The 27,637-nt window shown below is 42.2% G+C and overlaps 1 protein-coding gene across 7 annotated transcripts; it reads left to right on the top strand.

Annotated features, from left to right (window-relative positions):
• The first annotated feature begins 153 nt into the window (after positions 1-153).
• Positions 154-27,070, top strand: kdm4c (lysine (K)-specific demethylase 4C). Of its 7 annotated transcripts, none has more exons than XR_004794141.2 (23): positions 154-397; positions 2,275-2,441; positions 2,719-2,894; positions 3,288-3,402; positions 4,321-4,514; positions 6,627-6,676; positions 7,370-7,473; positions 7,732-7,869; positions 7,984-8,177; positions 8,451-8,680; positions 8,874-10,939; positions 11,062-11,173; positions 12,805-12,986; positions 13,839-14,082; positions 15,685-15,761; positions 16,249-16,304; positions 16,464-16,572; positions 21,942-22,136; positions 23,763-23,933; positions 24,627-24,746; positions 24,869-25,118; positions 25,742-25,834; positions 25,984-26,032. XR_004794141.2 is itself a non-coding variant. In XM_035636336.2 (22 exons), the coding sequence occupies exons 2-22, from the start codon at positions 2,298-2,300 to the stop codon at positions 26,149-26,151; spliced, it is 4,923 nt and encodes a 1,640-aa protein (XP_035492229.1). In that variant the 5' UTR covers positions 155-397; positions 2,275-2,297; the 3' UTR covers positions 26,152-27,070. The 7 variants fall into 7 exon arrangements, 5 of the variants coding, with proteins under 5 accessions (XP_035492229.1, XP_035492228.1, XP_035492227.1 ...); XR_004794142.2 differs by having other exon boundaries at positions 25,742-25,819; positions 25,984-26,001; XM_035636336.2 differs by lacking the exon at positions 24,869-25,118 and having other exon boundaries at positions 155-397; positions 25,742-25,819; positions 25,984-27,070.
• Positions 27,071-27,637: the final 567 nt, after the last annotated feature.

The following is a 27,637-nucleotide window of genomic DNA, read 5'->3' as shown; positions in this document are numbered from 1 at the left end:
TAATTTCAATTTGTTTGTTTGTTCTTTCCTCTTTTTTTCCCAATTGGATTAATTGCTACTGTGAAATGAGAAATAAACATATGAGTGATGGAGGTTGCAGGTGCACCAGTCGCTGCCGACGGCTCCTCTCTGGCTGCGTTCCAGTCCATCGACGCGGCTGCGGGCCCCGCAGATCTCACAGTGCACGGATGCAACGCGCCGCACCGCAGTCGGCCTCCACCGCCGCGGTGCGCAGCGCAGCAGCAGTGGGGGCGGACTGAAACGCAGCCGCTGCTTTCACTGCACGAAGCGGCAGCAGCAGCAGCAGCAGCAACCACCAGAGCAGCTGTCATGTGAATCAGCTGGACGAACAAGGAAGCGGATTAACAACACCACCACTCAGCCTCTCTAAATTAAGGTAAATAACGTGCAATTCCTCGCTGACCACACGTGATATATCCGCGAGAAAAACGCGCACGGATTGGCAGCCCAAGCTTTTGTCCCAGTTCATTAGAAAAGCGCAAAAAAAAAAAATGTCGCGACTACTCCTGTGCACAATTAGCCGAGCTAGCAGCAGCTAGCCCTCGGCGTTGCCAGCGAGATAAGTTGGCACACGCTCATGCCAGCGGGCACCGTGTGGCCTGTCACGCTCCGTTCGTCTGTTGCTCAACTTGTGCGATGCAGACAAAGGGCGCACGCATTATTTTTGAAAGCAGACTTGGGTCATTCGTACCCCCACGAAGTCACAGCGGGGCAGCTACGGGCCTGCGCGCAGCCACCTTGCGAGGGACATTTAAACCCCCGTCCACTCGTACACCAACAAGTTAGCTAATGTTGTTAGCTAGGTTAGCTTTATTGTTAGCCACGCTCTCCCCCCCCCCTCAGCTGCTGTCCCCGAGTGCTCTTGACTCGGGTCCCGTGAACACACATTCGAATCAAAACAGTGCCCGGTGTGAGCTAGTCGACCGAGCGACCAAGCTGCGCTGTTTGCTCAGCCAGTGCTTGGCATCATAACAACACGCAGGCTAGTCGGCTAGTTAGCTAACACGGGCAGACAACAAAGCTCAGCCAGGCAACAGACGCTCGTGCAGCATCTAAAGCGAAACTACAATTCAAGCGAGATTTCACTGTGTCACAGTAACAGCAGGTGCGTTTATTATCAAGTGGACATAATATACATATCACCCACGAGTTGGAAGTTATTGTTTTAATACACACTTTTTTTTCTTTCTTTTTTAAAACAAAGACTCTGATCACAATGTGTCTTAACGCTGTGGCTGATTTTAATTATTTGGCTTCATGCGAGAACTTGTTTCAGCCTTCATTGGCCTGTTACATCATCGGATCGCGCGTCGTTGTGGTGTAGTTTGCAGTGAAGTAGCAGCGGGTCTGAAGAAACACAGGCTTGGAAAAAACCCACAACAGCTTCACTCGGGGCAACGTGGTCCTTTGTTTGGATGCGCGAGTCGTTGGGAGTTGGGATGGGATGGGACCAAAATCTGTGAAGGGGTTGTTGGAATCAGCAAGGATCAAAGGATCAAATCGACATTTGTTGAATCTCTGCCTCCATCTAGTGGTGGACGCGTCACCTACACACAGAGCAGCTCGGGTCCAATAACTCCAGTAAAGGCGAATAGCGCATCATCATGCACGTAGGTCATCCAGTGTTCTTTACAGAAACGAAAGAATCTTGGACTTTGAAAAGTATAGAAGCGGATATAAAAGCTCAAATTATAAAACGGGTAATATCTAATTAAAGTGCAGAATCTAGTGATTGAATGGGTGTATCGGGGAAAAACATAGGCAGTTTTTAACTTCTTTTTATGGCAGCTTATGGTTAAATACATAACACATAATGGCAAATATTGTGAAATGTTCAATTTAAACCTATTATGAAGGTATTAGAGAAATAGAGCCTAAACAAAAACACCTCCCAGAAGAATTCAGTAGCATATATATATATATATATATATATATATATATATATATATATATATATATATATATAAAATTGTAATACCATGATTCAGTTTATCACTGCAATACCATATCAAATTAAACAGATGATAAGAGGTCGTTAGAAGCAGTAAGTGTAGCAAATGCTGGAAATGTTCCTATGTGTGACATGGTTACAGACATAATGTTTTTAACTTAAAAAAATGGATGAAGCAGATTTTCCATTTTACAAATTCCCTCTCAAATTTTGAGGATTTTTCTCTCCCTGTCATCCTTGGCCATTGTGTCTCTTTTCAGAATAGACTGCATCTCCCACTAATATAGTAATCATCTGTGCAGGTTATATCTGGTGAAGCGGCAGGATGGCGGGTGCAGAGGTGTACACCCCTGCAAACCCCACCTGCAAGATAATGACCTTCAGGCCCACCATGGAGGAGTTCAGGAACTTCAATCAGTACCTGGTCTATATGGAGTCTCAGGGTGCTCACCGCGCTGGCCTGGCTAAGGTAGGTTTATGTTGTCGGTCTTGACTTGAAGTTTCAACCACAGTGAAAAAACTAAGAACCATGCAATCAACTTTTTTGTGTCCCCATTTCTTCTTTTGCAGGCTTTCAGTTTGATGACTGTTCCAAAAGTCTCATTATATGTCATTTTGGACTGAAGGCACATCATTCAGCCATAAGAGACAAAAAATAAAGACCTGCAGAGAAAGACATTCAGACACATGTGTGATAACTAAATAATAAACTATCTTTTAATTCTACATCTCTGTTTGTCCCTCAGGTGATCCCTCCTAAAGGCTGGAAGCCCCGGCGTACCTATGACGACATAGATGATCTGATGATCGATGCTCCTATCCAGCAGATGGTGGCTGGCCAGTCGGGGCTCTTCACTCAATACAACATCCAGAAGAAGCCTCTTAGTGTGCAGGAGTTCAGGCGACTTGCAAACAGTGACATGTGAGTAAGATGGAGCACTTTTAAACCATATTTAGTGTCTGATTTATTGTTTTAGAGGAAAGGAAAATGCGCACATTACAGCATTCATTTGCTTTAAGAGGTTCATTTTGTGATGCCAAAGTAGAATCACAGTTTTTTCCTATAGGTTACATTATTGGTGTTATACTGTAAAATCTGTCATACAATGTGTTTTATAGAATAGAGGAGAACCTTCTGATTTTACAATAAGAAAAGTGAGAAATTGGTGGAGGGGAACGAATTGAACAGCATTGATATTTATGTAGGGTATAGAATGTATCTAATGTGTATTATCAGCTAAGAAGTTTTTCATCACACAAAGCTACTCATGCTATACATATACATTAGCAAATGCAATTTCTTTATTTTCCGCAGGTACTGTACTCCTCGCTACCTGAATTATGAAGATCTTGAGAGGAAATATTGGAAGAATCTCACTTTTGTCTCGCCCATATATGGTGCTGATGTCAGCGGCAGCCTCTATGATGAGGTAGATGAATTTTCTTCCTTTTTTTCCTCCTCTCCCTGTTTACCTACATGTTGGTTAATCCTTGTCACTTAGTATTAAGTCCCAATGTGATCAGTCTTTTTAGTTTCACTATGGCTCATTGCTATACAGATTGTTTTCTTCATTGGTTCTGCAATTAGGAGAAGTAATCATGGAAATCACTGGAGTGGACAGTAAATACACACATTTTGTCAGAGGGAATGGATGGACATAGTGTGGAATTGATTCCTATAGCTACTTACAAAGGAATCAGAATGCATGAAATAATCAAAAAGATTTTACACATAGGGACTTCAATAGGGTATCAAGATCTATAAAAATAATAATTAAACGTTTTCCCTTCATAACACAGGGTCAGAGCGCTCACTGTACTCAGTGTAGAGCAACATTGAAATTAATTCGGCAATTGGGATATTTGGTAGAAAACTGTCCTGTCCAAAGAAATCATAGCTATTCTTTGGTGGGGAAAGTGTTGTACAATGTTTTATATAGTTGTTGTAATAAAAATGGACTGTGCCAGTGTTGTGGCTGGAAGCTTTTGCCAACCTTCCCTCAGCATGGAAAGAAAAAGCAACTGAACAGTTTTCAAACACATTAACAGCAGGACTTTAGTGGTGCAGTACACTTGGCATTTGTCTCTTTAATAGAAGCAAAGTGGCCATATTGATGTATTTTGGTGGAATTGGTTATGGTTGTAGTGTGGATGCTATTGGTTGATTTTTTTCTGCTTCACATTTTACCCGCATACAATCCTGCTTGCCAGGTAATGGCCCCATTATTTTTAACAGAAGGGTAGATGTGACAGCTGGCCAACCTGGAGCACAATGACTGATAAATGCCATAGTCAACTGCAAAACCAGTCTGACCACTTGTACCCTTCATCTGTTTCTAATCTCCCAGGATGTAGAGGAATGGAACATTGGCCACCTCAACTCCGTCTTGGACGTTATCGAGGAGGACTGTGGCGTATCAATCCAGGGGGTTAACACTCCATACCTGTACTTTGGCATGTGGAAGACCACTTTCTCCTGGCACACTGAAGATATGGACCTGTACAGTATCAACTACCTCCACTTTGGCGAGCCCAAGTCCTGGTTAGTGTGGGACAGCAATTTAGGCACTTTGGGTTGGCAACAGTTGTGCAACACAGCTTAAACAAACTAGCCTGTATTATCATAATGTTGAATCACCATCACTGTCACTTTGCAACAGCATTAAAGACAAGTTCAGTACTTGTTGTTGTTGTTCGTGCTGTGCCTCACCTCTTTTATGTAGTATTTTTCTAGGTTTAAGGGTCTGTCCATTTCTATTTCTATTGTGTCTATACTCTCGTGAGGACAATGATTTATTTGAAATCCTTTCACACATTCTACTTATAATGCATATTCACATTTGTGTCAGGGCTGCCGTCTTTAGCACTCTCCTGTTCGATGTTTTTCATTATCAAACATTATTTGAATCAAATGCAAAGTCATGGGATTCATTTGATTCGCCGAGAATTTCAGTTGCACACTTCACACTTAGGAGGAGGCCATACGCAGTGACTATACTTAGGAGAGTTTGAATACTAGTGAGAATAGAAAAGGCACAATATATAGCGTAAGGGACTCAATTGCTTGTCAAGGGAGGGAATGTGTTTGGAACTGTGTGAATCTCAATGGGTGTAAGCATATGGTTTGATTTCTCTGGAGCTATCATTGTTGTCTACACAGTGGAGCAAGGCAAAATTTAATGTTTTAATGAGTCACCCATATACTTTCAATTATTTCTGTAAATCTATCTTAAACCCTACAATACTGATCAATACAAGCATAGATAGATAGATTACATATTGATATTGGGGGAGGAATTCATTTGTCATAGCAGCTACAGTTAGAGTACAAAATTGTAAAAATACAAAACACACTTGAGTACAAAAAACCCCACAGTGAACAGGCCCGAGGCAGTTAAAAATGTGCATACTACTAGTAGCATTATCCCTATTACTACTCTCTGCAACTTCATACATCTTGCTGCTGTGTGGAGAAGCTGCCTTGTACATTTTATTTTTATTTTTGAGATATTTTTTGGGCATTTTTTAAGCCTTTAATGTCTTGTGATTTTGTCTCACACTATCTTGTTGAAATTTTATAGAAAATACAGTATTCGCCAGACTACACGGTAACGAGCAAGTCTGGTTGGTATTTGTTAAAGTGCTTATGATGTTTAATTGGAGAGGAACCTGTAAAAAAGAGGTGAAGAATGCAGGTAGATGGAGTTTGCTGTCTATTTCTTTGTCAGCGTGGCTCGCTACCTTTCTATCGCTCTCTTGCCCTGGAGGGAGTTTTGCTCATTAGAGCAGTGAGGCCTTCAACCCCACAGGGATCAGTGTCACAGGCGCACGCACGCACGCACGCACGCACGCACGCACGCGCGCACACACACACACACACACACACACACACACTTTAATCTCTCTTTTTTTTTTGACATCTCGCCCCTAGAGGGGAGCAGCTTAAAGATGCACCTCTCTCACCTCCTCTCAATCCCCCCTCCCCTCCAACTCAACCCATGTCACCTCTACCTGAGGTCGCCTCCCCCTTTCACCATCTCTCTCGCTGCTCTGTTAAGCTGACAGTTGATATGATGATAGAAACGCCACAGGCCTGAGGGCGGATGGTGCTCGTCAAATGGAATGCCTCGTCAAAACCTGGAGGGAATTCTGTCACGCTCTTTGGGAATAGTTTAAATTCAGGCTGCGTCGAAGTCGCGGCATCAAAAATTGTGGATTAAAGTCAAAGTAAGATTCTAAATATTCAACAGCAATCAGTGATCAGAAGTTATGTATCGGAGGCAAAATGTTGACAATTTTCAGCAATGAAAACATTATAAATTGTCAGCATTTGACTTAAAAAGCTAATATCAAACGGATGAAGTAGATACAGGAAATGTGATTGTTTGCACGTGATCAAAGATAAACTGTATATTGTACCATGTTTATTAAGAGTGCATTTCTGCCAAAGGTTCATCAGTCATCTTGCAATCGTTCATTGATCCACCACTTGATGGCAGTCTTGACTTAGTAAGGTCTCCTCCAGGAAACTTGTCTGCCGCTGTCCGTGTTTGCAACACTGTTGGGATGATGAACAAAATATGTTCAGAATTTTCCCGTACGCTGTGGAGAAAGTAATTCTGTATTCTCCACATCTTTCTGTTGTCTCGAATAGGTATGCCATCCCCCCTGAGCATGGGAAGAGACTGGAGCGTCTGGCTACAGGTAAAAGAATCATTTATATTCTCTTTGTATCCTCCATAAAACGGATATGGTGGAGGCAATTAAATAATTATTAAATAACCGTTGCAGCAAACAGAAACAGGTCTGCAACAAGGTACCGCACATAAATTAAATCAGCAGTGTGAGGGCACTGGAGGTAATGGCAAGGCTAAAGATGCAGCATGCTAATGAGGTCTGGCTGCAAATATGCAAATCTGCTGTTCGTAGAGCTATAAACTGTACAAATATTTAATGTATTGACAAACCACTTAAGAAAAATCCATACTGTATGGAATTAGACTAAAAAGTGTAATGCGTATTATTGCGTTTATCACTAAATAACTGTGTCAAGCAAGTAAAATTCATGCTGGGGGAGCTAAGTGGTTAATGTAAAATGTCATTAATAAGTCTTTAGTTTCAATGCAGATTACTCAATGGCACTTACTGGATAAGTATCATAGCAGACTACATATGTGCCTGGTAGGTACAGACAATAATCCAAGGTAAAAATGATCTGTAACAACCTGTCTCTTGTTTTTCAGGTAAAATAGTTGAATTTGTCCTGCTGACATTCTCAATTAATCTTGTTCTTCTGCATTTGTCATTGTACATTGAATGTTTTTCTTGTCAGGCAAAACAAACAGTTTAAATACATGGGTTTTAATGATGTGTGTGCCCGTTTATATTTTCTGCCAGGTTTCTTTCCTAATAGCTTCAAGGGATGTGAGGCTTTTCTTCGGCACAAGATGACTCTAATCTCCCCCTCCATACTGAAGAAGTATGGCATTCCCTTTGATAAGGTAGTGCTCCTCTTCTCACCATTTATGCTTCCTTTGTTTACCAGTATTATGAAAATAACTTTTCCTGACACAGAAATTGGCAGTGCTTGCTGTGATTGATTGAAAAATCTGCAGTAGCTTATTTTAATAATTTTTTAACTTTCATTTCTGTTAAATTTTTGATAACCAAAAGGACAGCTCGATGTTCTGTCTTCTGTCTCATCTTATGAACCGGCCTCTCTCCCTCTGTCTTTCTCCCTTGCTTATATTAACTGTCAGATTACTCAGGAAGCTGGAGAGTTCATGATCACCTTCCCTTATGGCTACCACGCTGGCTTCAATCATGGCTTCAACTGTGCAGAGTCCACCAACTTTGCCACTCTGCGCTGGATAGACTATGGAAAGGTGGCCACACAGGTAGCATCCAACCTATATCTGTCTGAGACATTTTTCTTAAACTTGTGTCCCACATGTCATTGATGAAATGTCCAAAGCAGATATCATATTTGTCCTCCTCTTTCCTTCCTCTAGTGCACGTGTAGCAAGGATATGGTGAAGATATCCATGGAACCCTTTGTGAAGCGTTTTCAGCCTGACCGGTATGCTAACTGGATGCTGGGAAAGGATTCGACTCCAATCGATCACACACATGCCACTCCCAGTACAACACCAGAGCTGCAGAGCTGGTTGCAGAGGCGCCACAAGACCAAACCTGCTAATAAAGGGTACTGGAATTATTACACGATAATTGTGCCAGTTGCGCTCGTGGAAGTAACAGAGTAAGAGTGGTACATTATTTATGTAACATTGGAAGATCCATTGGATTGTGATGATGAATTTAAGACAAGGTGACCTCGAGTATATGACCAAAAATATTTGGCAAAAGCCATATGCCCTTGTCTCCTATGTTACAAACTTCCACTCTTGCTCTCATTGCTTGTCACTGTTAACCAGGTGTTTTAGTTTAAATTGCCTCTGATCTCTCTCCCTTTTTACAGCAGTAGCCACTCTCGTATGCGCTCAAAGCGCCTCAGAACCACAGAGGAGCCCGTTGGCCTGGATGACAGCTCAATGCTCGGCAGCAGCAAGAGGAAAGGCCTGGGTGGTCCTCCTGCGCCCAAGGTGCGAAGGTCTGTAGCAGGAACAAACTGCAGGGAAGAAGAGAAAGGGAAGAAAAAAGAAGCTGAGTCAAAGCACAACCAGAATCAGATCTCTATTCAGCTTCCTGGTAAGAGACTGTGCACATGCTGACCTGGTAGTGAGTGTATGTGTGTACATGATCTGAGACTTAGTCTGTCTTTGTGCCTATTGTTTTTATAGTTTGGAGGTTCTCTCAAATGAGATCGATACAAATATTTTTTCAGTTCTTGTTCACCTGACAGATTTCACATTTTATCCAACCTTTTTTTTATCTTCAACAGATCCTTGCAGACAGATGTGTGTGGTGAAGGTAAATCGCGTAGAGAGTAATATTTTTGGATTTTCAAACAAGGAACCGTCCCATAACTCTCACAGCAGCTCGTTTCCCCCCCCGCCCTCGCCAGTAAAGAATGACTTAAAGGCAGAAACAGTCACTCACGTTGACCCTCAACTCCTCTCAGGGTCAGGGGTCCCAAGCAGGACTCCTGAAGGACTCAGCCAAGGGCCTGAGGCTACCCAGATGCATCCCAGAATTAATGAGTCAAGGTGTTGCTCTGCTGAACCACAAGACCTCTCAACTTCTCAGGACGGCTCTGACAGAGTCCCTCACCCGGAGGCCAACAAACTCTGCTCATCTCCTCACACTACAAGCACTACTGCTGAGAACGAGATGAACCTATGTGCCCCTGACTGTGACGCTCAGACAAATAGTTCCTCCTGTAGAGAAGACACTTTAAGCTTAACACCAAACACTGACTGTAGCATGGACACGGGTACTGAGAATGACACTAACAACAAGCAGAGAAAATGGACAAAAGTTGTTGATCCAAAACATATCAATTCACACTCCACCAAAGAAGCACTTTATGATCTCAAAGCTGAGCCAGTAGGGGGGGATAGTTGCACACCATGTTGCTCAATCGCCCCTTCTGGACACAATATAGAAAAAAGCAGCAGGGAGGAAAGTCTTTTCCCTCCTCTGCTACAGAGCAATGCAGCGGATATGCCACAACTCACCCCAGAGACAGCGGATAAGGCTGGAATCTGCCCTTTGCCACCTGTACTAACCCAAGAGATGCCCTCCCTCACCCCCGCTGATGATGGAGTAACTGATGCCCCGAAAACTACACCGTGCAGTTACCAGGCTGCACCTGTGTTACAGCGGGAGACACCAACTGGCTCTTTGTCCTCACATGGAGCCAAGCGGAAAGAGAAAGGAACTCAATTAATGTTATCAAAAGATCCTCTTACAGTAGAACGTGCCAACAACTGGCATTTAGATTCTCAATACAGTTGCCAAGTTGCAGTAGCGTCGGGTTCAGAAGGAAACGCGGCTCATTTAACTGCCAATGCTATGCACAAAATAACATCTGGTGGTGTCCACGAAATGCTAATAATGCCAGACATTACTGCAGAAAAAGATCATACGAAGCTGGAAAATCTTACTCCTGGGCAGAGTGAAGCTTCGCCTGGCCAGCTATTTCAGAGTGATGCGCCTCCAACAGAGCAGAAATCCAACTTAGCTGAGTTACCAAGTAAAGATAACTCAAAAGACCCAGCTGAGAGAGACGGCACATTAAGTCTGAGCACAGCTGGGTCTCTATTAACAAGTACGTCGAACAATTTTCCCCCAGCCCCTTCCCTTCCTTTATGCAATCAAAATGAGAGCCACTCAGCATTAAAACTAAACCTTCACACTACATACTCTCCTTCACATTGTACTTCCACGAACCCATACATTGAGCCCAAACCATTCTCCAGCAGCATCTGGAAAAACTTCAATTCCCAGAGTCCTGCAGTACTCATCCAGAGTCTGCACTCAGAGCTCCCCTCTGACTTCACCCATGACCCTCTACCTTACACCATGTGGACTGAACCTCAGTGCAAAGAAGTCACAGACCTGGAGGACCCAGACCAAGAGTCGGAGAACCAGGGAGAAGAAGGTGGGCCTCTCACCTGGGCACAGCTCGAGCCCACCTCTCTGGTTTCAGTAGGTGCGGTGGAGCCCCTGGGACTTTGTGGAGAGTTTGAGCTCCAGAGAGGGGAAGTGGAAGGGGCTGAAGCCCTCTCCCTGTGCAGGGAGCTGGGGAGACAAAGGGAGGAAGAGGAGAGTCTACATTCAGATACTGGTGTTTTACCTTGTGGGATGGGAGGAGAACAGGATTTGGTATCTGATATGGAAGAAGGGGCATCTGATGGTGAACAAGCTGAGCAACAACATAGTGTCAAGGGAGAGAGTAGTAGGGACTCATCTGATGAGGAAGAGGAGGAAGAAGAAGAGGATGAAAATGATACAATTAACTGTGAGTGTGAGGAACTAGGCCTGGAACCTGGGGAGGTTTGTGCTGTAAGTGCTTTTTCAACATTTTTTTTTGTTTGAATCGCATTCGTACATATTTGTGTTTTGCTAAAATTTACATATACAAGTACAAATATAGATTATTTGCCCTCTAATGTCTTCCATGCTAGTACCCTGCCCTGTCAGTGAAGAGGACCTCTAAGAGCTGGCGCCACCCACTCAGGAAACCTACTGCAAGGGCTGTAACCACTGCTGTCAAACAACAGGGCACCAGTGATGATGGTGGGCGCGCGCACACACACACAGGCACGCACGCACGCACGCACGCACGCACGCACGCACGCACGCACGCACGCACACACACACACACACCTGATCACTCAGACCATATTTGGAGGTGGTAGGGGGTTGCATATGGTCACGATCATTCACACTGGACATTTTCTGGAAATTTTCCTGCCAGCACCTTTGTAAAATTTATGGAGAATCTCAGAATGTGAGAATACAGCAGGAAAATATCCGAAATATTCACAGTGTGCGAGCGAGAGCTCTACCAAGGCGCCACCCCTCGCCTGAATGTTCCAGAAATGTTCCTACTGTTGTAAACATGTCTTACTCAGACAAGCTCCTGCTGCGTTCTTCATATGTGAATGGCAAACTCTGGAAAATGTCCAGACCCAATTGACCACGGACACATCTGTCATAGTTGGACTGGCTAACAACTCGAAACAACGCATTTGGTCTTTGCAAACAGAACAGATGAAGCCTACGTTTGTATGTGTGGAAGTGGGAGATCCGATCAATAGTGGTCACTCAAGACGCATGTGGAGAGGCATGTGTGAACTGACAAACACAGAGCTGTCCACTTGTGATCAGATCACCCAAGATGCATGTTTATGTCCGGTACAAACAGAGACAATAAGAACACTTTCCAACCACATTTCCAGTTGTGGTTTGTGCTGCATAGTGGTGGCACCATGCCAGAAACCATGCTCCTTTGACTTCTGTAGGATGCATTGCAGTGAACCAGAATACAGTTGCCATAATTTATTTTATTATTTTTTTTACCAGTTGGGTTTGTTGACCAAAACCCTCTTTCGAACATTCGTATAAACCGTGACATTTTCTTTGTTCAAAGGGTTGTGTGTCTAGCTAGAAGGTATTCTAAGGAAAATAATTGTAGTTGTAAGGCAGCTACAAACAAAACAAAACTTTTAAATATTAAGTAATGTCAGGTAACATTTTCTGTTCTCCCACAGTGCAGCTTTTATAGCCATTGCGCCATTCCACTGTGCCGTCCCCACTTCCCCATCTCATTTTTCACATTTTATGTCCCCCCCCAAATGATTCTTCTGACGTCAATGTGCACATAAAGCAAACAGATATAACTCTCAGGCCTACCACAGTAAAATGACCTAGTGATAGATACTCTATTTGTTTTCATGGTTATAACAGGATGGAGGGGGGGTGTTGCTCCATTAACATGGACATACACACACAGTCATAGTCTTCATTTCCATGGTTGTGAAAACGGATGAATAATTCAGTGACCATTTTAGTTGTTTATCCCCGAGGTAGAAATGACCATGAAATGACCATGGCTGTGAGATGGCTATTTTATGATTATGATGAAGAGCTCTTAATCATTCTGTGCAATTTTATAAACAGACAGCTGCCCATTCATTGAAAATGTTTCAGGTCACTAGAGGAAATCGTCGCCACTGTGGGGGGGGGGGATTAAATCTGACTTAAAGAATGATGCATGCTATGGTTTTGACAATCATGTAACACGATTCATAACCAGCTCAATTAGCAAACTACTAGGCGAGAGCCTTGCACTTGGTATTGCTTGAATCACCGTGTGGGTCGAAAGTGATTACAAGGTTGTGAGGCTTCACTTTGTCTCCACGTAGAGCCCCCTGAAGCAAGCCTGGCCGAGGAGGAGGAGCAGGAAATGGAAGTGTGGGCAAAGCCCCTCATCTACCTGTGGCAGAACAGGAAGAGCTGCTTCACAGCAGAGAGGGAGTACAACGCTCATGCAGCCACCGTGCAGCCGTACTGTGCTGTGTGCACACTCTTCATGCCCTATTATCAGGTAAACAGGAGTGGAACACACATATATGATTAGTGTCATTTGGGATATCTTTGGATCTAGAATCCATTACAGTTCCAGTGCATTTGTTCAATGATGGATATCTACACTCTCAAGCATAAGCACACATTATGTGTACAGTATGACTATCTCCTTGCCACTGAGCTGACGATGGAGAAACCAATACGTGCAGATCAATCTGTTTTCATCATTTTCATCATTTAGGGGAGGTGGGGTGATATAAATTCAACCTGTCTGGAGTGCATATATCTGGGATTTCTTTGACAATTGTTACTGTGCCTAATGTTTTTCCAGCAAACCCACAGGTCCTGCTATAATTCAATTCCTCGTTTGCAGAGTTCCTTTTTCATTTTAAAGGATTAACACTTTTTTTTTTACACTTAGAGCTGCGTTTACCATTGCAGTGCTTCATCCTGTTCAGCATAGTGTGACATCTGAAAAAGAAAGATTTTGCAAACCTGGTAGATTATTTAGTAACTTAGTAAATTATGTACAATGAAAGAAAGAGTAAAGACCATGTAATGTCATGTTACACATGGTCCTTTGTAAAACTGAATCAATTTTATGTGTGGTGGGTTACATATACATATTGTGTACTATTGAAGGTACCTTTTTCTTTCTTTTCTTATGTTTATAATGCATGTTTATTTATTATTTACTTATGTTCGCCCCTTTCTTTTACTATTCCCTTTGCTGCTGTAACACAGAAAATGCTCCACAGCCCATCCTCCACTGGCTAAAATGTTTTCCAAATGAGCAAGTATTATAAAGAGGGAGGAGAGGAAAATTATTTTCATTTCATTACCCCCCCCCTCCTTTTTCCCCCCTCCATAGCCTGAAGACAAAGCAGAGGATAAAAGACCTGCCACAGATAAGGACACTTCCATACCTTCCTCTCCAATTGAGGACCCCACGCATCCCTGTCGAGGTCTGAGGAGGAGCAAGCCCCTCGTCCCAGAGATCTGTTTCTCTTTCCGGGAGCAGAACTGTCCCCCAACTCCCACCAACCCTCTGCTACAGGAAGATGGCACCTCCCCCCTGCTCTACTGCCAGGGCTGTTGCCTGCAAGTACACGCAAGTATGTGTGCACGAGGGAGTAGTTTGTGTTGTGGGTTGTGTTTCCTGAAGTTGATACCGGTGTTGTTTGGTATCTGTTTACCAGCCACCTCACAAACCCACATTATTTTGTTTCTACACATCGTGCTTGTCTCTCTAATGTCATTGAAAGAGGGTCAGTGAGTTTAAGTCCTGACTCACTCCATCTCAATGTTCCACCTCCCTTTCTGCCCCCCCCCCCCCCACCCGCTGTGGTTTGGAGTATTTTATTTCTCTCGTCACCCGAATGAGGGTGAATCCTCTTGTCTCTACCACACATACTTCCTATCCAAAAGCCCCAAGCTGGTGCTGCAAGCAGTTCGTTGTTAAATATTGCAATGCTTCATTTAGACACTTTAACAAGGCTCTATCTTTTTCTCCAATCCATACACATTTTGCCAATATCTTCTGCCTTCAGCCAGTCTTCTACAGACACGTGGTTGTGTGAACACATATGCACACACTTACTTTTTTAAGTTTGAAACACACATTGTTTCCTACCTCATGGTGGGGTCCACTGAGAATAGGGTATACTGTAGATGTTATGTTTGGACTGTGAGTGCTTAACTGTTGAACAGTGTGTGCACTACACATGTACTTACTTGCTTAGGGTGGGAGTAGGAGATGAAGTGTATGTCATTTGACACCGATGGAAAAAGCCACAAGTTTGGTTTTGAGAATTGAGACCCAAAGATAAGTACAAGTTGATATAAGCTCCCCCACGTTCTGATATCTGAACTCGGGAGAGGAAAGAGAGGTGAGCTCAGATTTTATGCTTTGGTTTTTTGATGGATTGTGGGGGAAAAGAACGGAGACATAGACATATATACAAAGGGTTTCTTACGAATAAATATTCCTCCCAGCTTATGTTTGTAAAGCCTGTAACCCAGGGATTTTAAGCAGCTGCCAGCTTTGAAAAGAATCATACTTGCCTGAGTTTCATAGTTAAGACTTTTTTTTTTCCTGTCAGAAGCCCCCACAATTATTTTTTTATAAACCATTTATGCCACACCAAGGGCACGGACAAAAAACATACAAAAAAACACAATATTTACACAAAATGTCTGGTGTTTTTCATGCTACTTTAGGCTGAGCCGTGTCTCTCAGCCATATCGTACTTGCGCAAGCTGCACACGTGTCTGAAACCAAAGCACACTGTCACGCCAGTCCAAGTCCTGTGTGGCAGCTAGCAGTCAAAGTACTTTGATATGTGCATGGACACAAACATTTGTAAACAAAAATGCACAGATGTACACCAACTCTTTCTCATGTGTTGCCTGCATTTCTCTCTCAACCACACCAGCATTCCCACTACACAGACCTTGATACCATCAAGTCCTCCATTTCCACTTAGTCTGCAATATTGGGCATTCCTGCATGGAACAATACCAGCGTTCTATGAAGAATCTCTGGAAATGATGAGGATGTGGTGTTTTGTCTGTTATTTATAACTGATGTAGACTTAACATTGGTACAATGCCACCAAGTGAGAGTAAAGCAGTATAGCAGTATTTGAGCCAGAGGGGCACTTGTAAGTTTTGACATACTTTTCCCCTTAATTTCCATCCGTCCCTTCGACTCCTAGGTTGCTATGGTGTTGCTGCAGATGACATCAGCAAGCAATGGTCGTGTGATCGCTGTACAGAAGGAAGCTTTACAGCAGTAAGGCATTTTTCCTCTATATGATGACACACTTTCTTCCTGTGACAGTGGTTTTCCCCGAAGGAGTGCACATTACATGTAGGTGCAAGGCAAAGAAAAAACAATTACTGGTCATACCAGGGGTGTTAATGGCGCTAATATTGAAGACCATCCCCACAATTTCTCTCCCAAAGTAGGTGTTGCAGGTAACTTTTTGGTATCGTCACTTTGTGTTACTAAGGAGGAGAACACACTGGAACAGATTTAAGTTAAAGATGCAGCAAGTAAACAAGTGAAACTACACTTGTCTTGGGGCATAAAAATAATCTCCCTTTTTAATATGAAAGTGGTTCATTTTAGTCTTTTACTGTTGCTCTTACAAAAATGACCATTATCCCTGAATCTGACCTTGTGCCACACACCATGCAGTTATTATATGGAGCTGTTTACTTAAGCATGTGAGAGGATATTACTGATGTTGCTAACTGGATTCTCTTTGTTTTCTCAGGAATGCTGTCTCTGTAATCTCAGAGGTGGAGCTCTGAAGAAAACGCAAAACGACAAGTGAGACTAGCTTTTTGTTCTGTGATTAGCTCTGCATACTCATCTCTGATCTCCAGAGCGCAGACAAATAAATTGTCTGTGTCTTAATTATTATAATGTATTAATTTGTTTGTTTTTATGTGCGTGTGTTTGCGTGTGCGTGCGTATGTTTGTGCGCAGATGGGCCCATGTGATGTGCACTGTAGCGCTGCCAGAGGCGAGGTTCAGTGATGAAGCCAAAAGAAGTCCCATTGACACCAGTAGGATCCCCATGCAGCGATATAAACTGGTGAGGAGACACACATACACACACACACACACACACGTATACATACATACACACACACACACACACACACACACACACACACACACACACACACACACACACACACACACACACACACACACACACACACACACACACACACACACACACACACACACACAACCCCCCGATGCAGTACTGGAATTCCCCAGGTCCTTGAGGACTGGCTCAGTCTAATTAATGAAGTGTTCACAGTTCTAATTAACAATGTGAGACGAACATGCCCGCAATCAAAGCTAGATAATTAACCACTGGTGGGTGGGCAAGGGGGTTTTGTGCGTGTGTGTGGCTGTCCGTGTGCAGGTGTTTGTCTATACATGTATGGGTGTGTGGCGGTCTGCCTGTGTTTGTGCATGCACTTTGTGTGTGTGTGTGTTTGCTTAATGAGAGAGCCGGAGTGCGTCTCAGCAGACCTGACACGTTGCCTCTATAGTTAGCTTTGTGCTGCAGGCACCATGATAGCTCAGCAGAAACCAAAGTGTCAGAGAGGTCCATCCTCACACAAGAAAGATGGATAACACAGATGGATACTGCCCTCCATTCCCAACTTACATTATTGTTTCCCCACTGAGCATGACATTTAAAGGGGAGATCCAGCCTCTGAAAAGGATATTTAATTGATTCATGACATGAGTTACAAATAACAATAACTAGTAACAACTACCTTAAACATAATTTACTTACTTTTACATGAACTCTGGAAAATTGGGTGTGGACATTTTACAGAGTTGGCTTTTCATATATGACAAATGCAGCAGGAGATTGAAAATTGAAAAATTGCTGATTGATTTTCTGTTGGTCATCGACAAATCCTTTCAGCTGCAGTTGTAACACCACTTGTCCGAATCCACCATAAGAGAAGCAGCCAATCGATGTTCCTACATTGAAATGGCCCAGGGGATCCTACTGCTGCTGCAGTCAGTGAATGGGCCACTAACTTTGTGTACACAGTGACATTACCCACAGGGTGTTTTACTGGGATATGCATCATATCTCTTCACACCAGATTTAAATTAATCTCATTTGGAAATGAATGCACAAACCACAAAGACTGCTTCCGTATCCACAGGCCACACAATCTGAAAAATTGTAGTGCAGACTGGAAAGGGTGGGACGCTCATAAAAGCCTCTGACACGACGCTGATGATGGTCAAAATGTTACAGATCTCAATTCCTTTTTTGAGACCGTTCTTCCTCATTTAGCTGTTAAATGCTTTTTAAAGTTTGTCACAGTACCAACTCCTTTTAGCGATGCAGCTGAAAGCAGATTTTTTTTTTGATAATCCTGCATACGTTTTGTAAGTGTCTTCCCTTTTGAAAGGTCCATCTGATCTAAAGATGCGATGACAGCAATCTTTTTATTCACACTAGATGATGACCAGGAGTCTTTACTTTCTGCTGCCAATTTTTCAGTAACATGCTGACAGAAGTCGATTCTGGATGAACCGTGCTTCAGTTGATGATAAAACAGTTTTCTTTTTAAATCTGATTTTAAATTTAAAGTAATGCCAATAATAATAAGCCTCTTCAAAGATCCATGTAGTAGAACAAGCATTTGATTTATGATGATGCAGTTTTCATCTCATTTGATATTTAAATTCAATTAAGAGAGATTTTGGACACTATTATTTTTCCCCTTTGTCCACTTCATCATTTGTGTATTTGCTGCGTGAGCCACGTGTTTTTCTAAAGCTTGCACTGGACCCATTGCTCCTGCAGCAGCTCAGTTCATTCATAATTAACAATCGCACAACACACATGCACACAGACGCGCACACATACACATTCATAATTTACTGTGGGAATGTTCTTAACGCATGGTTCAACACAGGCACCCAAATACACCCAGGAGAAGGCAGAGACATGGTGGGGGGAAAGTGGGTTAGCGTCTCTCACACACACAAACTCGCACACAATAAAAAAATGTTGACCCAACTTTCTCATACTTGTTGGATTTCTACCAATAAATGTAGATGAATACAAAAACACACATACCTCCCCTCTACACACACACACACACACACACACACACACACACACACACACACACACACACACACACACACACATGTTGTGTAGCGGGCCAATCACAATCATCACAGTCATGCTGGCCTCAATAGGTGGGCCGTGACAGTCAGTCCATCAGTGCAGTACTGTCCATAATGGAGGAGGTACGGGAAAAGGCTTTATGAAATGTAGGCCAAGTTGGTCACACAGTGAAAGTCCCACAGTTCAGAAACAGAGGAGTGGCAAACCCGTCGAAGCTTCATTAATAGAAAAGAAAAGAAAAAAGGGATAAAGTTAAAGATTTTTATCACCAATTTTAAATGAAACATTCACATTGCCTCTGGGATTGCCGTGCAAGAAGGAAAGTGGACTTCTTTGAGAGTCGCTGTACACAATACCTCCCGATCCTCAACTGATATCCGAATTAAGAAGACTAAGCTGATAATTGTAAAGGCGAAGCCAGTGAGTAGGTTAAATGGAATTAATGCTGGCTAGGTTAATTAATTAGTTCAGGCTATTGATTTCCCAAAGAAATGAACAAAGGGCATGTATTTCAGAGGCTTACCTGATAAGGACAAGAGACTATTAAAAAAAAAAAAACCTTGCACAGTATCGCCTTCTCATCCACCTGTCAAATGATGCGTTATTCTTCCCAGGGCCATGAACATGGGCCATTTAGACACGCCAAGTTTACGGTCTTTTGTCCTTCATATACTGCTGTTCCCCTTGAACCCACATTCAAGGTCTCTCAAGTGGAAATATTGAACAATGTCAGGTATCCTTCACTGCAAGAAAAATACTCCGTGAGTATCCAGAAGGCCTTGTACTGACTCGATGAGCATCGACAAGTGTTAAACAAAAATTGTCCTTCCTCAAACTGTGCTGTTTGTATGTTTTTTCTCTTCACAGCAAACTGAAAACTCAAGCACACCCGGTTCTTCTATGCACATGATAAAATAGTGATTCGACTATTTACATTCCATCAGACCTTCCCATAGGCTAGAATTCATATTTAAAACCAGCTAATTCACACTGGAGTTCACTTATTGCTTTGCCACATCCTCATTAGACTATTCCTATTCATAGACTTATTATCTGTCAACATGTTTAGAATCCCAGGAATTAGGCAAATTAATAAATTACCTTCAAAGTGATGGGAAACAGCACCACAAGAGAGAGGAAGGGGGGATTGTATAGGGAAGTGACGCAAAGGGTAAATGATAGAGAGATCATAGATGGGGGTTTTATTCGGAGGAGAGTGAAGGGAATGGGAGTGAGATGTGAGGTACGCAGAGGAGCGAAAGAGGAATGGGGAGCAAGTGGGGTTATAATAGGAGGATGTCGTCATTTCTCCCCTTTAGTGGCAGAGTGAAGGATTTGTGGGAGAGGGGGAGATGGGAGATGCCACAGTAGTGGAAATGGTCTTGATGGGCTGTTTGGTGTAGAAAACCAAGGGATAGCTTTAAAAGTGTGTTTGTGCGTGGATGCATGGCGGCGTTTGTGTGTAGGGTGTGTTTGTGTTTATTACGCCCTCCTTGTGTGCAGCAGTATAAACACACCACAACATAGACGTAGCAGCACCGGTTTGTTGTGGAAGCCTCAAATGATGTCATCTGATTGGTCGCATTTGAGGTTTTCCTTGTATTGTAGCTGTGAAATAACAAGTTGCTGTTGACAGTTACGACTCGGCTCTGGCTCTCCTCCTTTTATTCTCTTGTTTCAGTGTTTTGTTTACACCAGCGTATCCAATAACAGTGTGTTCAGCTGATTTCACAGATATGATTATCTGGAGCACTTAATGGTTTTGAATAATGTCAGAAGTTCATGCCAAAACCCAGCGATGGTTCACTGTGCGGCATTTTGTCCTTAATTTGCTGTCATTTCTCTTGAACCCATATTCAAGGACTCAAGTGGAAACACAGATTTTAAATTCATCCTGTTCCACAGGGTTCGCAATTGAACGATGTTGGGTATCCTTCACTGCAACAAAGATACTCCATTAGTATCCAGAAGGCCTTGTGCAGACTTGATGAGCATTGATATTTGTTTAACAAAAATGTTACTTCCTCAAACTGTCCTGTATGTATATACGCAGCAAAGCAAAAACTCGAGCTGCCTCTTTGAATTACCCTACACATCTGCATACTGATGTGAAGTCTGCATATAATTCTACCAAGGGTGTAGAATGCATGTACTCTCCATTTCCTTCTCATCACAGAAATGTTTTTACCATGAAATTATTGAAAATTTACATTGGCTCTGGCAATGCATGGACTGCTTGTCCTCCTGCTTTGTTCAGATACATTTTCTTTGTTCAAAAACTGTCTTCTGACTAAAACGAGATAAGTTCAACTAGACTTAATTCAGTAAACCAGGCTTATTAACTCAAAATTGTATTTAATGTGGGGGGTTTCAACAAGTAAGACCATCGAAACCCATCCCTCCAGACTTGTCTCTTCCTGGATTGAGCATTATCTCAGGCTTAACCAGTGCAAATGAAATAAAGCTAATAAACAACATTGATCAATGGTTGTAGAAAGTGACATTTTCACCATCTTTGCCTCTTCACATTGCATTTAACTGACCAAGATCTTCAGTGCTCTTGATTAAACGCTGCTTATATAATTTTCCTGCTGTGAATGCATCACCTGGCTTGTTTTGTGTTGCATCTGTTACATCTGCAACCATCTGAGGTTCAGTGGAATCAAAAGTTAATCTCCACTCGTGTCAAAGAATGAACTCACTGCCAAACTCATGCTGCCAGTTGCTTTATTAACTGCAGTGGTGTTGTGTTTTAGTTTTGTTATTTTAGTCCTCTTAGTATGTGTTGAGTGTGTGTTTGTCTGTTGCCACACATATCACAGTGTTTGTCTCAACTCTCTTTATTCTGAATTGGTATGAGCTGTAGTTCCTGTCTAAACTGTGTGTGTGCGCGCGCGCGTGAGAAAGTCATGAACAAGCAGGTCTTGAATCAGACTTGAGTTGGCTCTAATCTGATCGCACTACCTCTAACGTGGCTTAATGAAACAGATTAATCCTGGTTTGTTAGTCCTCATGCAAGTTTGTTTTTTTACTTTTCATTTTCCTAAGTTCCTTCACGAAACCCCCCTCTGGTTGCTGTTGTGGGAGCACGTTTCCTATCAGCATACTTAAAATGTCAATCCATTTTTTTTTATGCATTGTCCTGCCTTTCACTTAATCTGCGTACAAACATTGCACTTACTGAAATTGTCCACATTATAAGTGAACACCTCAGTAAATTGAGGCCCTGATTGATCAGTGCTTGGTACTGACGGTTTGCTCTGCTCTGTCTGTGTCTACAGAAGTGCATCTATTGTCGTAAACGCTGTGCAGGGAGGCGACAGGCAGGCGCTTGTATCCAGTGCTCATGTGGCCGGTGTCCCACCTCCTTTCATGTGACCTGTGCTCACGCCGCTGGTGTGGTCATGGAGCCTGATGATTGGCCGTATGTTGTGTCAATCACCTGCCATAGACACCAGTCACGGAGTTCGTCAGCTGTAAGTTCTAGGTCTCCCACAGCTGTTATGAACCAAGTTGTGGTCACTAAGAATAGACAAATGGCGATGTTTTGGCATCTCATCAGTCTTCTGCAAGATTGATGGAGATTAAATGAATAACACATCTACTCAGGGCGGTTTGTACATTTGAGGTTGTATCTTAATTCTATGTTGTTGTTTAATGTTTTTACCAAGCTGCTGTATAACATAACTCAGACACTATGTTAAAGTAAAGTTAGCTGCTGCCATCATTGGTTGTACACTAAGTAAAATGGTGCAGTGGTGATTTTTGTAATTGGTTAAAATAACTTTATTGTTGGATTTATTTAATTAATCTTTCTTTAACTGTTAGAAAAAGCTCAAGTATCAATTTTAAAATGCTTGAATTGCCTCCATTTCTCTCAAATCACTAAAACATTTTCTCACCTAACCTCCAGTTTCAATGAAAACTGTCCAGAGCAAGGTCTGTGTGGATTGTGACAGTGTTTTTGACATTTTACTCGGGTTTTTTTTAAACTACATTTTTAAAATGTGATTTTCAATGCTGTGAACATCACATATTAACTTATATTCACCTCTATTGTATTGAGGTGGCAAATGAAAGCAAAACTAACTGCATGACTAGAATGAGAAAATACACCAATCAGCCAAAACATTGATGAAGTGAATTACATTCATTATCTTGTAACAATGCTGTCTGACGAGGGGGAGGATATATTAGGCAGAAAGTGAACAGTCAGTTCTTTCAAGTTGATGTTGGAAGCAGGACAAATGAGCAACTTTTGATTGCAAGAAGTCAGAGCAACTCCCAACCAGCGGTTTCTGTTGGACGTTGCCAGTATGTAGTGTTAATAAGTCGTCCATGGAAGGAAAAATGGCAAACAGGTGACATGGTCATGGGCTCCCAAGGGAAGGCTGACCCATCTAGTCTAATCCCACAGAAGAGCCCTCACACAGTCAACACAGTCCCATGCTGACTCCTGTCCACCCCCAAACTTCTCCACAGAGTAGTGGACATTATGACACATTATGTTGAACAGCCAGGTGTGTGCGCATTGTTTACTTGGGGAAGCGGTGGCCGCAGGATGCAATGCGGGAGGAAGGCAACAATACTCCGGGTAATGTTCTGCTGGGAATCTTTGGGTCCAGGAATTCAGGGCAGATGTTACTTTGATACGCACCATCAACCTAAACATTGTTGCCCCTCCATGGCAACAGGATTCCATAATGGCGGTACAAAAATTGGTCCAGAATGGTTTCTGGAACATGACAAAGAGTTAACGGTGTTGATTTGGCCCCGAAATTCCCCAGATCTAAATGCGATCAAGTATCAATCCGGGGATGCCCCACCTGACAACTGTACGGGACTTAAAGGATCTGATGCTAACATCTTGGTGGCTGATGCCACCGGACACCTTCAGAGAACTTGACGGTTCAGAGCTGTTTTGGTGGCACGAAGTGCATATACACTTTTAGCCTGGTGGTTATAATGTTTTGGCTGATTGGTGATTATTTTTGGTAATTTTGGTTATGATGCCTAAAAAATAGAATAGAATTTAGTTTGAAAATGTACTGTATCAATTGTCCTACATGAGTCTAATTACAGCTCCCTGCTCTGTATAATAGAAGCAGCGAGCGTGCCAGTCGGCCATCTCACTGGGTCAGACGGTGATCTCCAAACACAAGAACCTGCGCTACTACAGCTCCAAGGTCACGCAGATCAGCTCCCAGATGTTCTACGAGGTCATGTTCGATGACGGCTCCTTCTCCAACGACACCTACCCCGAGGACATAGTGGTGAGAATATGTCTGATTACACACAGCTCCAATAGGATCACCTCCCAGTTGTATGAGGTCATATCAGATATTTAATTATTTTTTAAAAATTTAAAAGACGGAACATTTCATTTTAACGTCTTTTAAGTTGTGCAGCTGCAAAGTGTCAGTGAGGTCAAGAGTGAGTGAGTGAGTGAAACGACGTGGGTTTCTGAAAGGACAACTCAAAATGAAAAAAGAATATCAGAGGACCGCTGGGTTGTCATGGTAGCAGCAAATAATCACATACACTTACTGTTATATAGGAGTTGAAATTCATAGGTTTATTCAAGTGATTACTTTCTTGCTGCTCCCGCTGCGTTCTTTAATTGTTAACAGCAACATTCGTGTCTGAAAAAAAAATCTCATAAGAGGTTTGACATCGGCCTTACAACAGTGAGCAATGTGCTTATTTTTTGTTTTTAAGGTCTCTGTAAACATTAACAAAATAATGAGATGTTAAAATGATGGAAAGTTTGAAACTTTCTCAGCAGAAGGTCCAACGATACCAAATGTTTGTGAAGTAATTTGCCTTTGTCTGAATTAAGCTTCTCAGTTCTATCCTAAAACTCAAAACGAATCCTTTCAACATCAAAACTCTCAACGTCTTTTTGCAGACATTTTGACAATCAATCAAGCACTTACACAACCATTCATCATTCTTTGTATTTTCAGAGCAGAGATTGTGTGAATCTGGGTCCTCCGGAAGTGGGAGAAGCCGTTCAAGTGAAATGGCCCGACGGACTCTTCTACGGGGCCAAATACCTGGGATCCAGCGTCTCCTACATGTACCAGGTACACATACATGCACTTACGCAATCATGACAGCAGTTAGGAGAGATGATGGATGTGACACAGCTGTGCAGATTTAATCTTTTCTGTGTAAGTGCTGAATAAAGTCGCATGCTCGGATGTAGGTCAAAGCAAAAACCGGTTGAACCCCCTCCGCATCGGAACCGTCGTGACTGCTCTGACGTCGCTCAAGTCCATGGGTCTGTGTGGCACTTGAGACCGACTGACGGAGGTGCTGGAGTCATGGTGACAAAAGAAGAGATGATGGAAGATGATGGGAGGATGAAAAGATATATAGGAATCTCCAACTATTCAGAGAACGTGAAGGCAGATGGGGAGAGAAAGACATGCATAAAGCGAGAGCAGGATGAGAAGGTGGTGACAATCTGCATTATTCAAACTCACTGAAATATTCACTAAGCAAAGAGTCATGCAGTTTCCACTTAAAGCTTTATTTAGTTGAGCTGGGCGTCAACCATTAGTTATGCGCAAATGCATCTGTGACGCACACGGCGAGTATAAGATGGGTCAGGTTTTAGAAAAAGGCTGAACAAGAACTTTTAATTGTCAAGGTGTGTTTAGGTTTAAAATATTTTCAAAAATAGTTTTTTTTAATTTTCTGATCTACCTGGCATTGAAAACTGAGAGCATAGGTACTGTTTTTCCTCCCCCGCGCACTCCAAGCTTTTTATGATTTTTCATCATGTCAGTCAGCAGACACATGCTTTCCATAATAAAGGTGGTAACGGTGGAGAAATTTTGGGGAGATTCTTTGTTAATATCTGCATTGTAAATGAAAAACCATTTAAAACACTGTTCGTTATTGTCGTATCCTTGACCTATTGTCAATTGTAGCATCATTTTAGGAGAATATTAACTGTAATGAAAAAGACCTATTATTATGGGTTTTTATGGGTGAATAACAAAAGACAAACTGAAAAGCATTTATTTATTTAAACTGAAGAGATAAAGTGCAAAATATTTTCCTGTTGTCTCAGGTGGAGTTTGAGGACGGGTCTCAGGTGCTGGCAAAGAGAGAAGATGTGTATACTTTAGACGAAGACCTGCCTAAAAAGGTGAAACGTAGACTTGTAAGTATTAGACTTTATGTGCAACACACACAAACACAAGCTTAATACTTTTGATAATATAAGGCATGAAAGTAAAAAAAAGAAAATACTTTGGGATGTTTTACTATTTACTCATCGGTGCTCTCCCATTTCTTCCCTTTTATTTCTAGTCCACGGCCTCGAGCATGCGTTTCCAGGACACCTTCTTTACCACACAGTGCGAGAGGAAACGGCAGAGAACACCCAATTCTCGCTTCCAGAAAGACTATGTGGCCCTGCCAGGCCTCCGTACACCTGCCAAAAGCACATGGGAGCACCGCAGCCACAAAGGGAAATGAAGTCATAGACCAGGATCGATGACAAATGAATGCACTGCATTAACAGTGGATGTACAGGGGAGGCTGTTTGTGTGCGTGTGTGCGCGTGTGTGTACGTTTTTTTCAGATCTTCTTCCATCATTGCAACTTGTGCCCGCACAAATTCTGTGAATAGATCAGGTGACACAGCTTGTGGGAACGGGTGATTTTGGTTCGATGGACATACAATTCTGTGTGTGCTTGTACAATATCAATCAGTGATCGGTGCAGAGGGGGTTTGACAGGCTGGAGATGGTTTCTGATTGAACAGCTGGACTCTTTTAAAATGGGTAACAGAGGGCATCGTTGCCTCGGTTGCCCTGTGCTTTCACATCTGTCAGGGAAAATAAATGTGACTTACAATGGCCACATCACCCTTTTTTTGAAAATAACTTTTTTCTTTGTACATGGAAAATTAAAAAGTGAGATTTTTCTAAATGGCTTGCCTAAGGTAGCTTTTTAGGGATCTGTTATTTCCAGCTTTGATTTGAAATATTTATGCACTTTGCTTGTAGTATTTTCCTAATGTCTTAATGTTTCGCCCCCTGCATGTTAAACCTCGTGTCCTTACTGCTTCTTCTGGGCCGAGTTCAATTACACCACAATGACTTCCTCTCTCTGCATGTTTGTTTTCCCCCCAATCCATACAGACAAAAGTGAATTGTGTCATTTGACACTGAAAATTAATCTTTGCAAATTAAAGACAGTAAAAGACTGAGACAGGAAGTCACGCTTGTGTGTTGGATTCTGTGCCCTACTAATGTGAAATGCTACTGTTGCTCTGTTGGATGAGACACATTGTTAATAATTTAAAATTTGTATTTATTTTTTGGCTTGCTATAGTTAAACTATTGCTAACTGCTGTGAGGAAAACAATAAAAAATTAGATTTGTTTTTTTTATGAAATTGTACCTTTCATTTAAAACAAACACTACATGATAAAAAAGGACGGTTCATGTGACTTTTGAATGATAACATTTGGGTAATTGCAGTAACATTTGATGCTCAAAATAACAGAATGAGATTGAAATTACTTAAGTATTTACACTGTTGAAATGGTTATTAGATTGAAATATGCACTACACTAATGTGTGGTTGTCTTGCAGAAAACAAGAGATCTTAAAATGAATCATATCACATTTATCATAGAATGTCATGCACAGAACAAGCCGGCTGGTGTTAACATGCTAAAAATAACAATATGTATTATGCATATATTAATCATTTAGATACTGGTTAATATTGTTTGAGATTTCTAAAAGATTGGTAGTATGTAAAGGTCAAGGCATTGTCTCTCAGGTGTGGCAAAGTTTGAATAAATGTCACTAGAATCAAAAGCTACTTATTTTACTTACAGGCTGAAAGAAATATGCATTTCCAAAGTTCGAGGTGATGTAGGTTTACAGTAATTAGTGTTACTCTGAACTGTGACCAGCACTTGCTGCCACCGGCTAAAGGATATGGAGCA

The sequence above is a fragment of the Scophthalmus maximus genome, chromosome 8 (assembly GCF_022379125.1).
Source record: "Scophthalmus maximus strain ysfricsl-2021 chromosome 8, ASM2237912v1, whole genome shotgun sequence".
NCBI classification, from domain to species: domain Eukaryota; kingdom Metazoa; phylum Chordata; class Actinopteri; order Pleuronectiformes; family Scophthalmidae; genus Scophthalmus; species Scophthalmus maximus.
The sequence above is the reverse complement of the archived record's forward strand: the minus strand, read 5'-3'. Positions and strand labels throughout refer to the sequence as shown.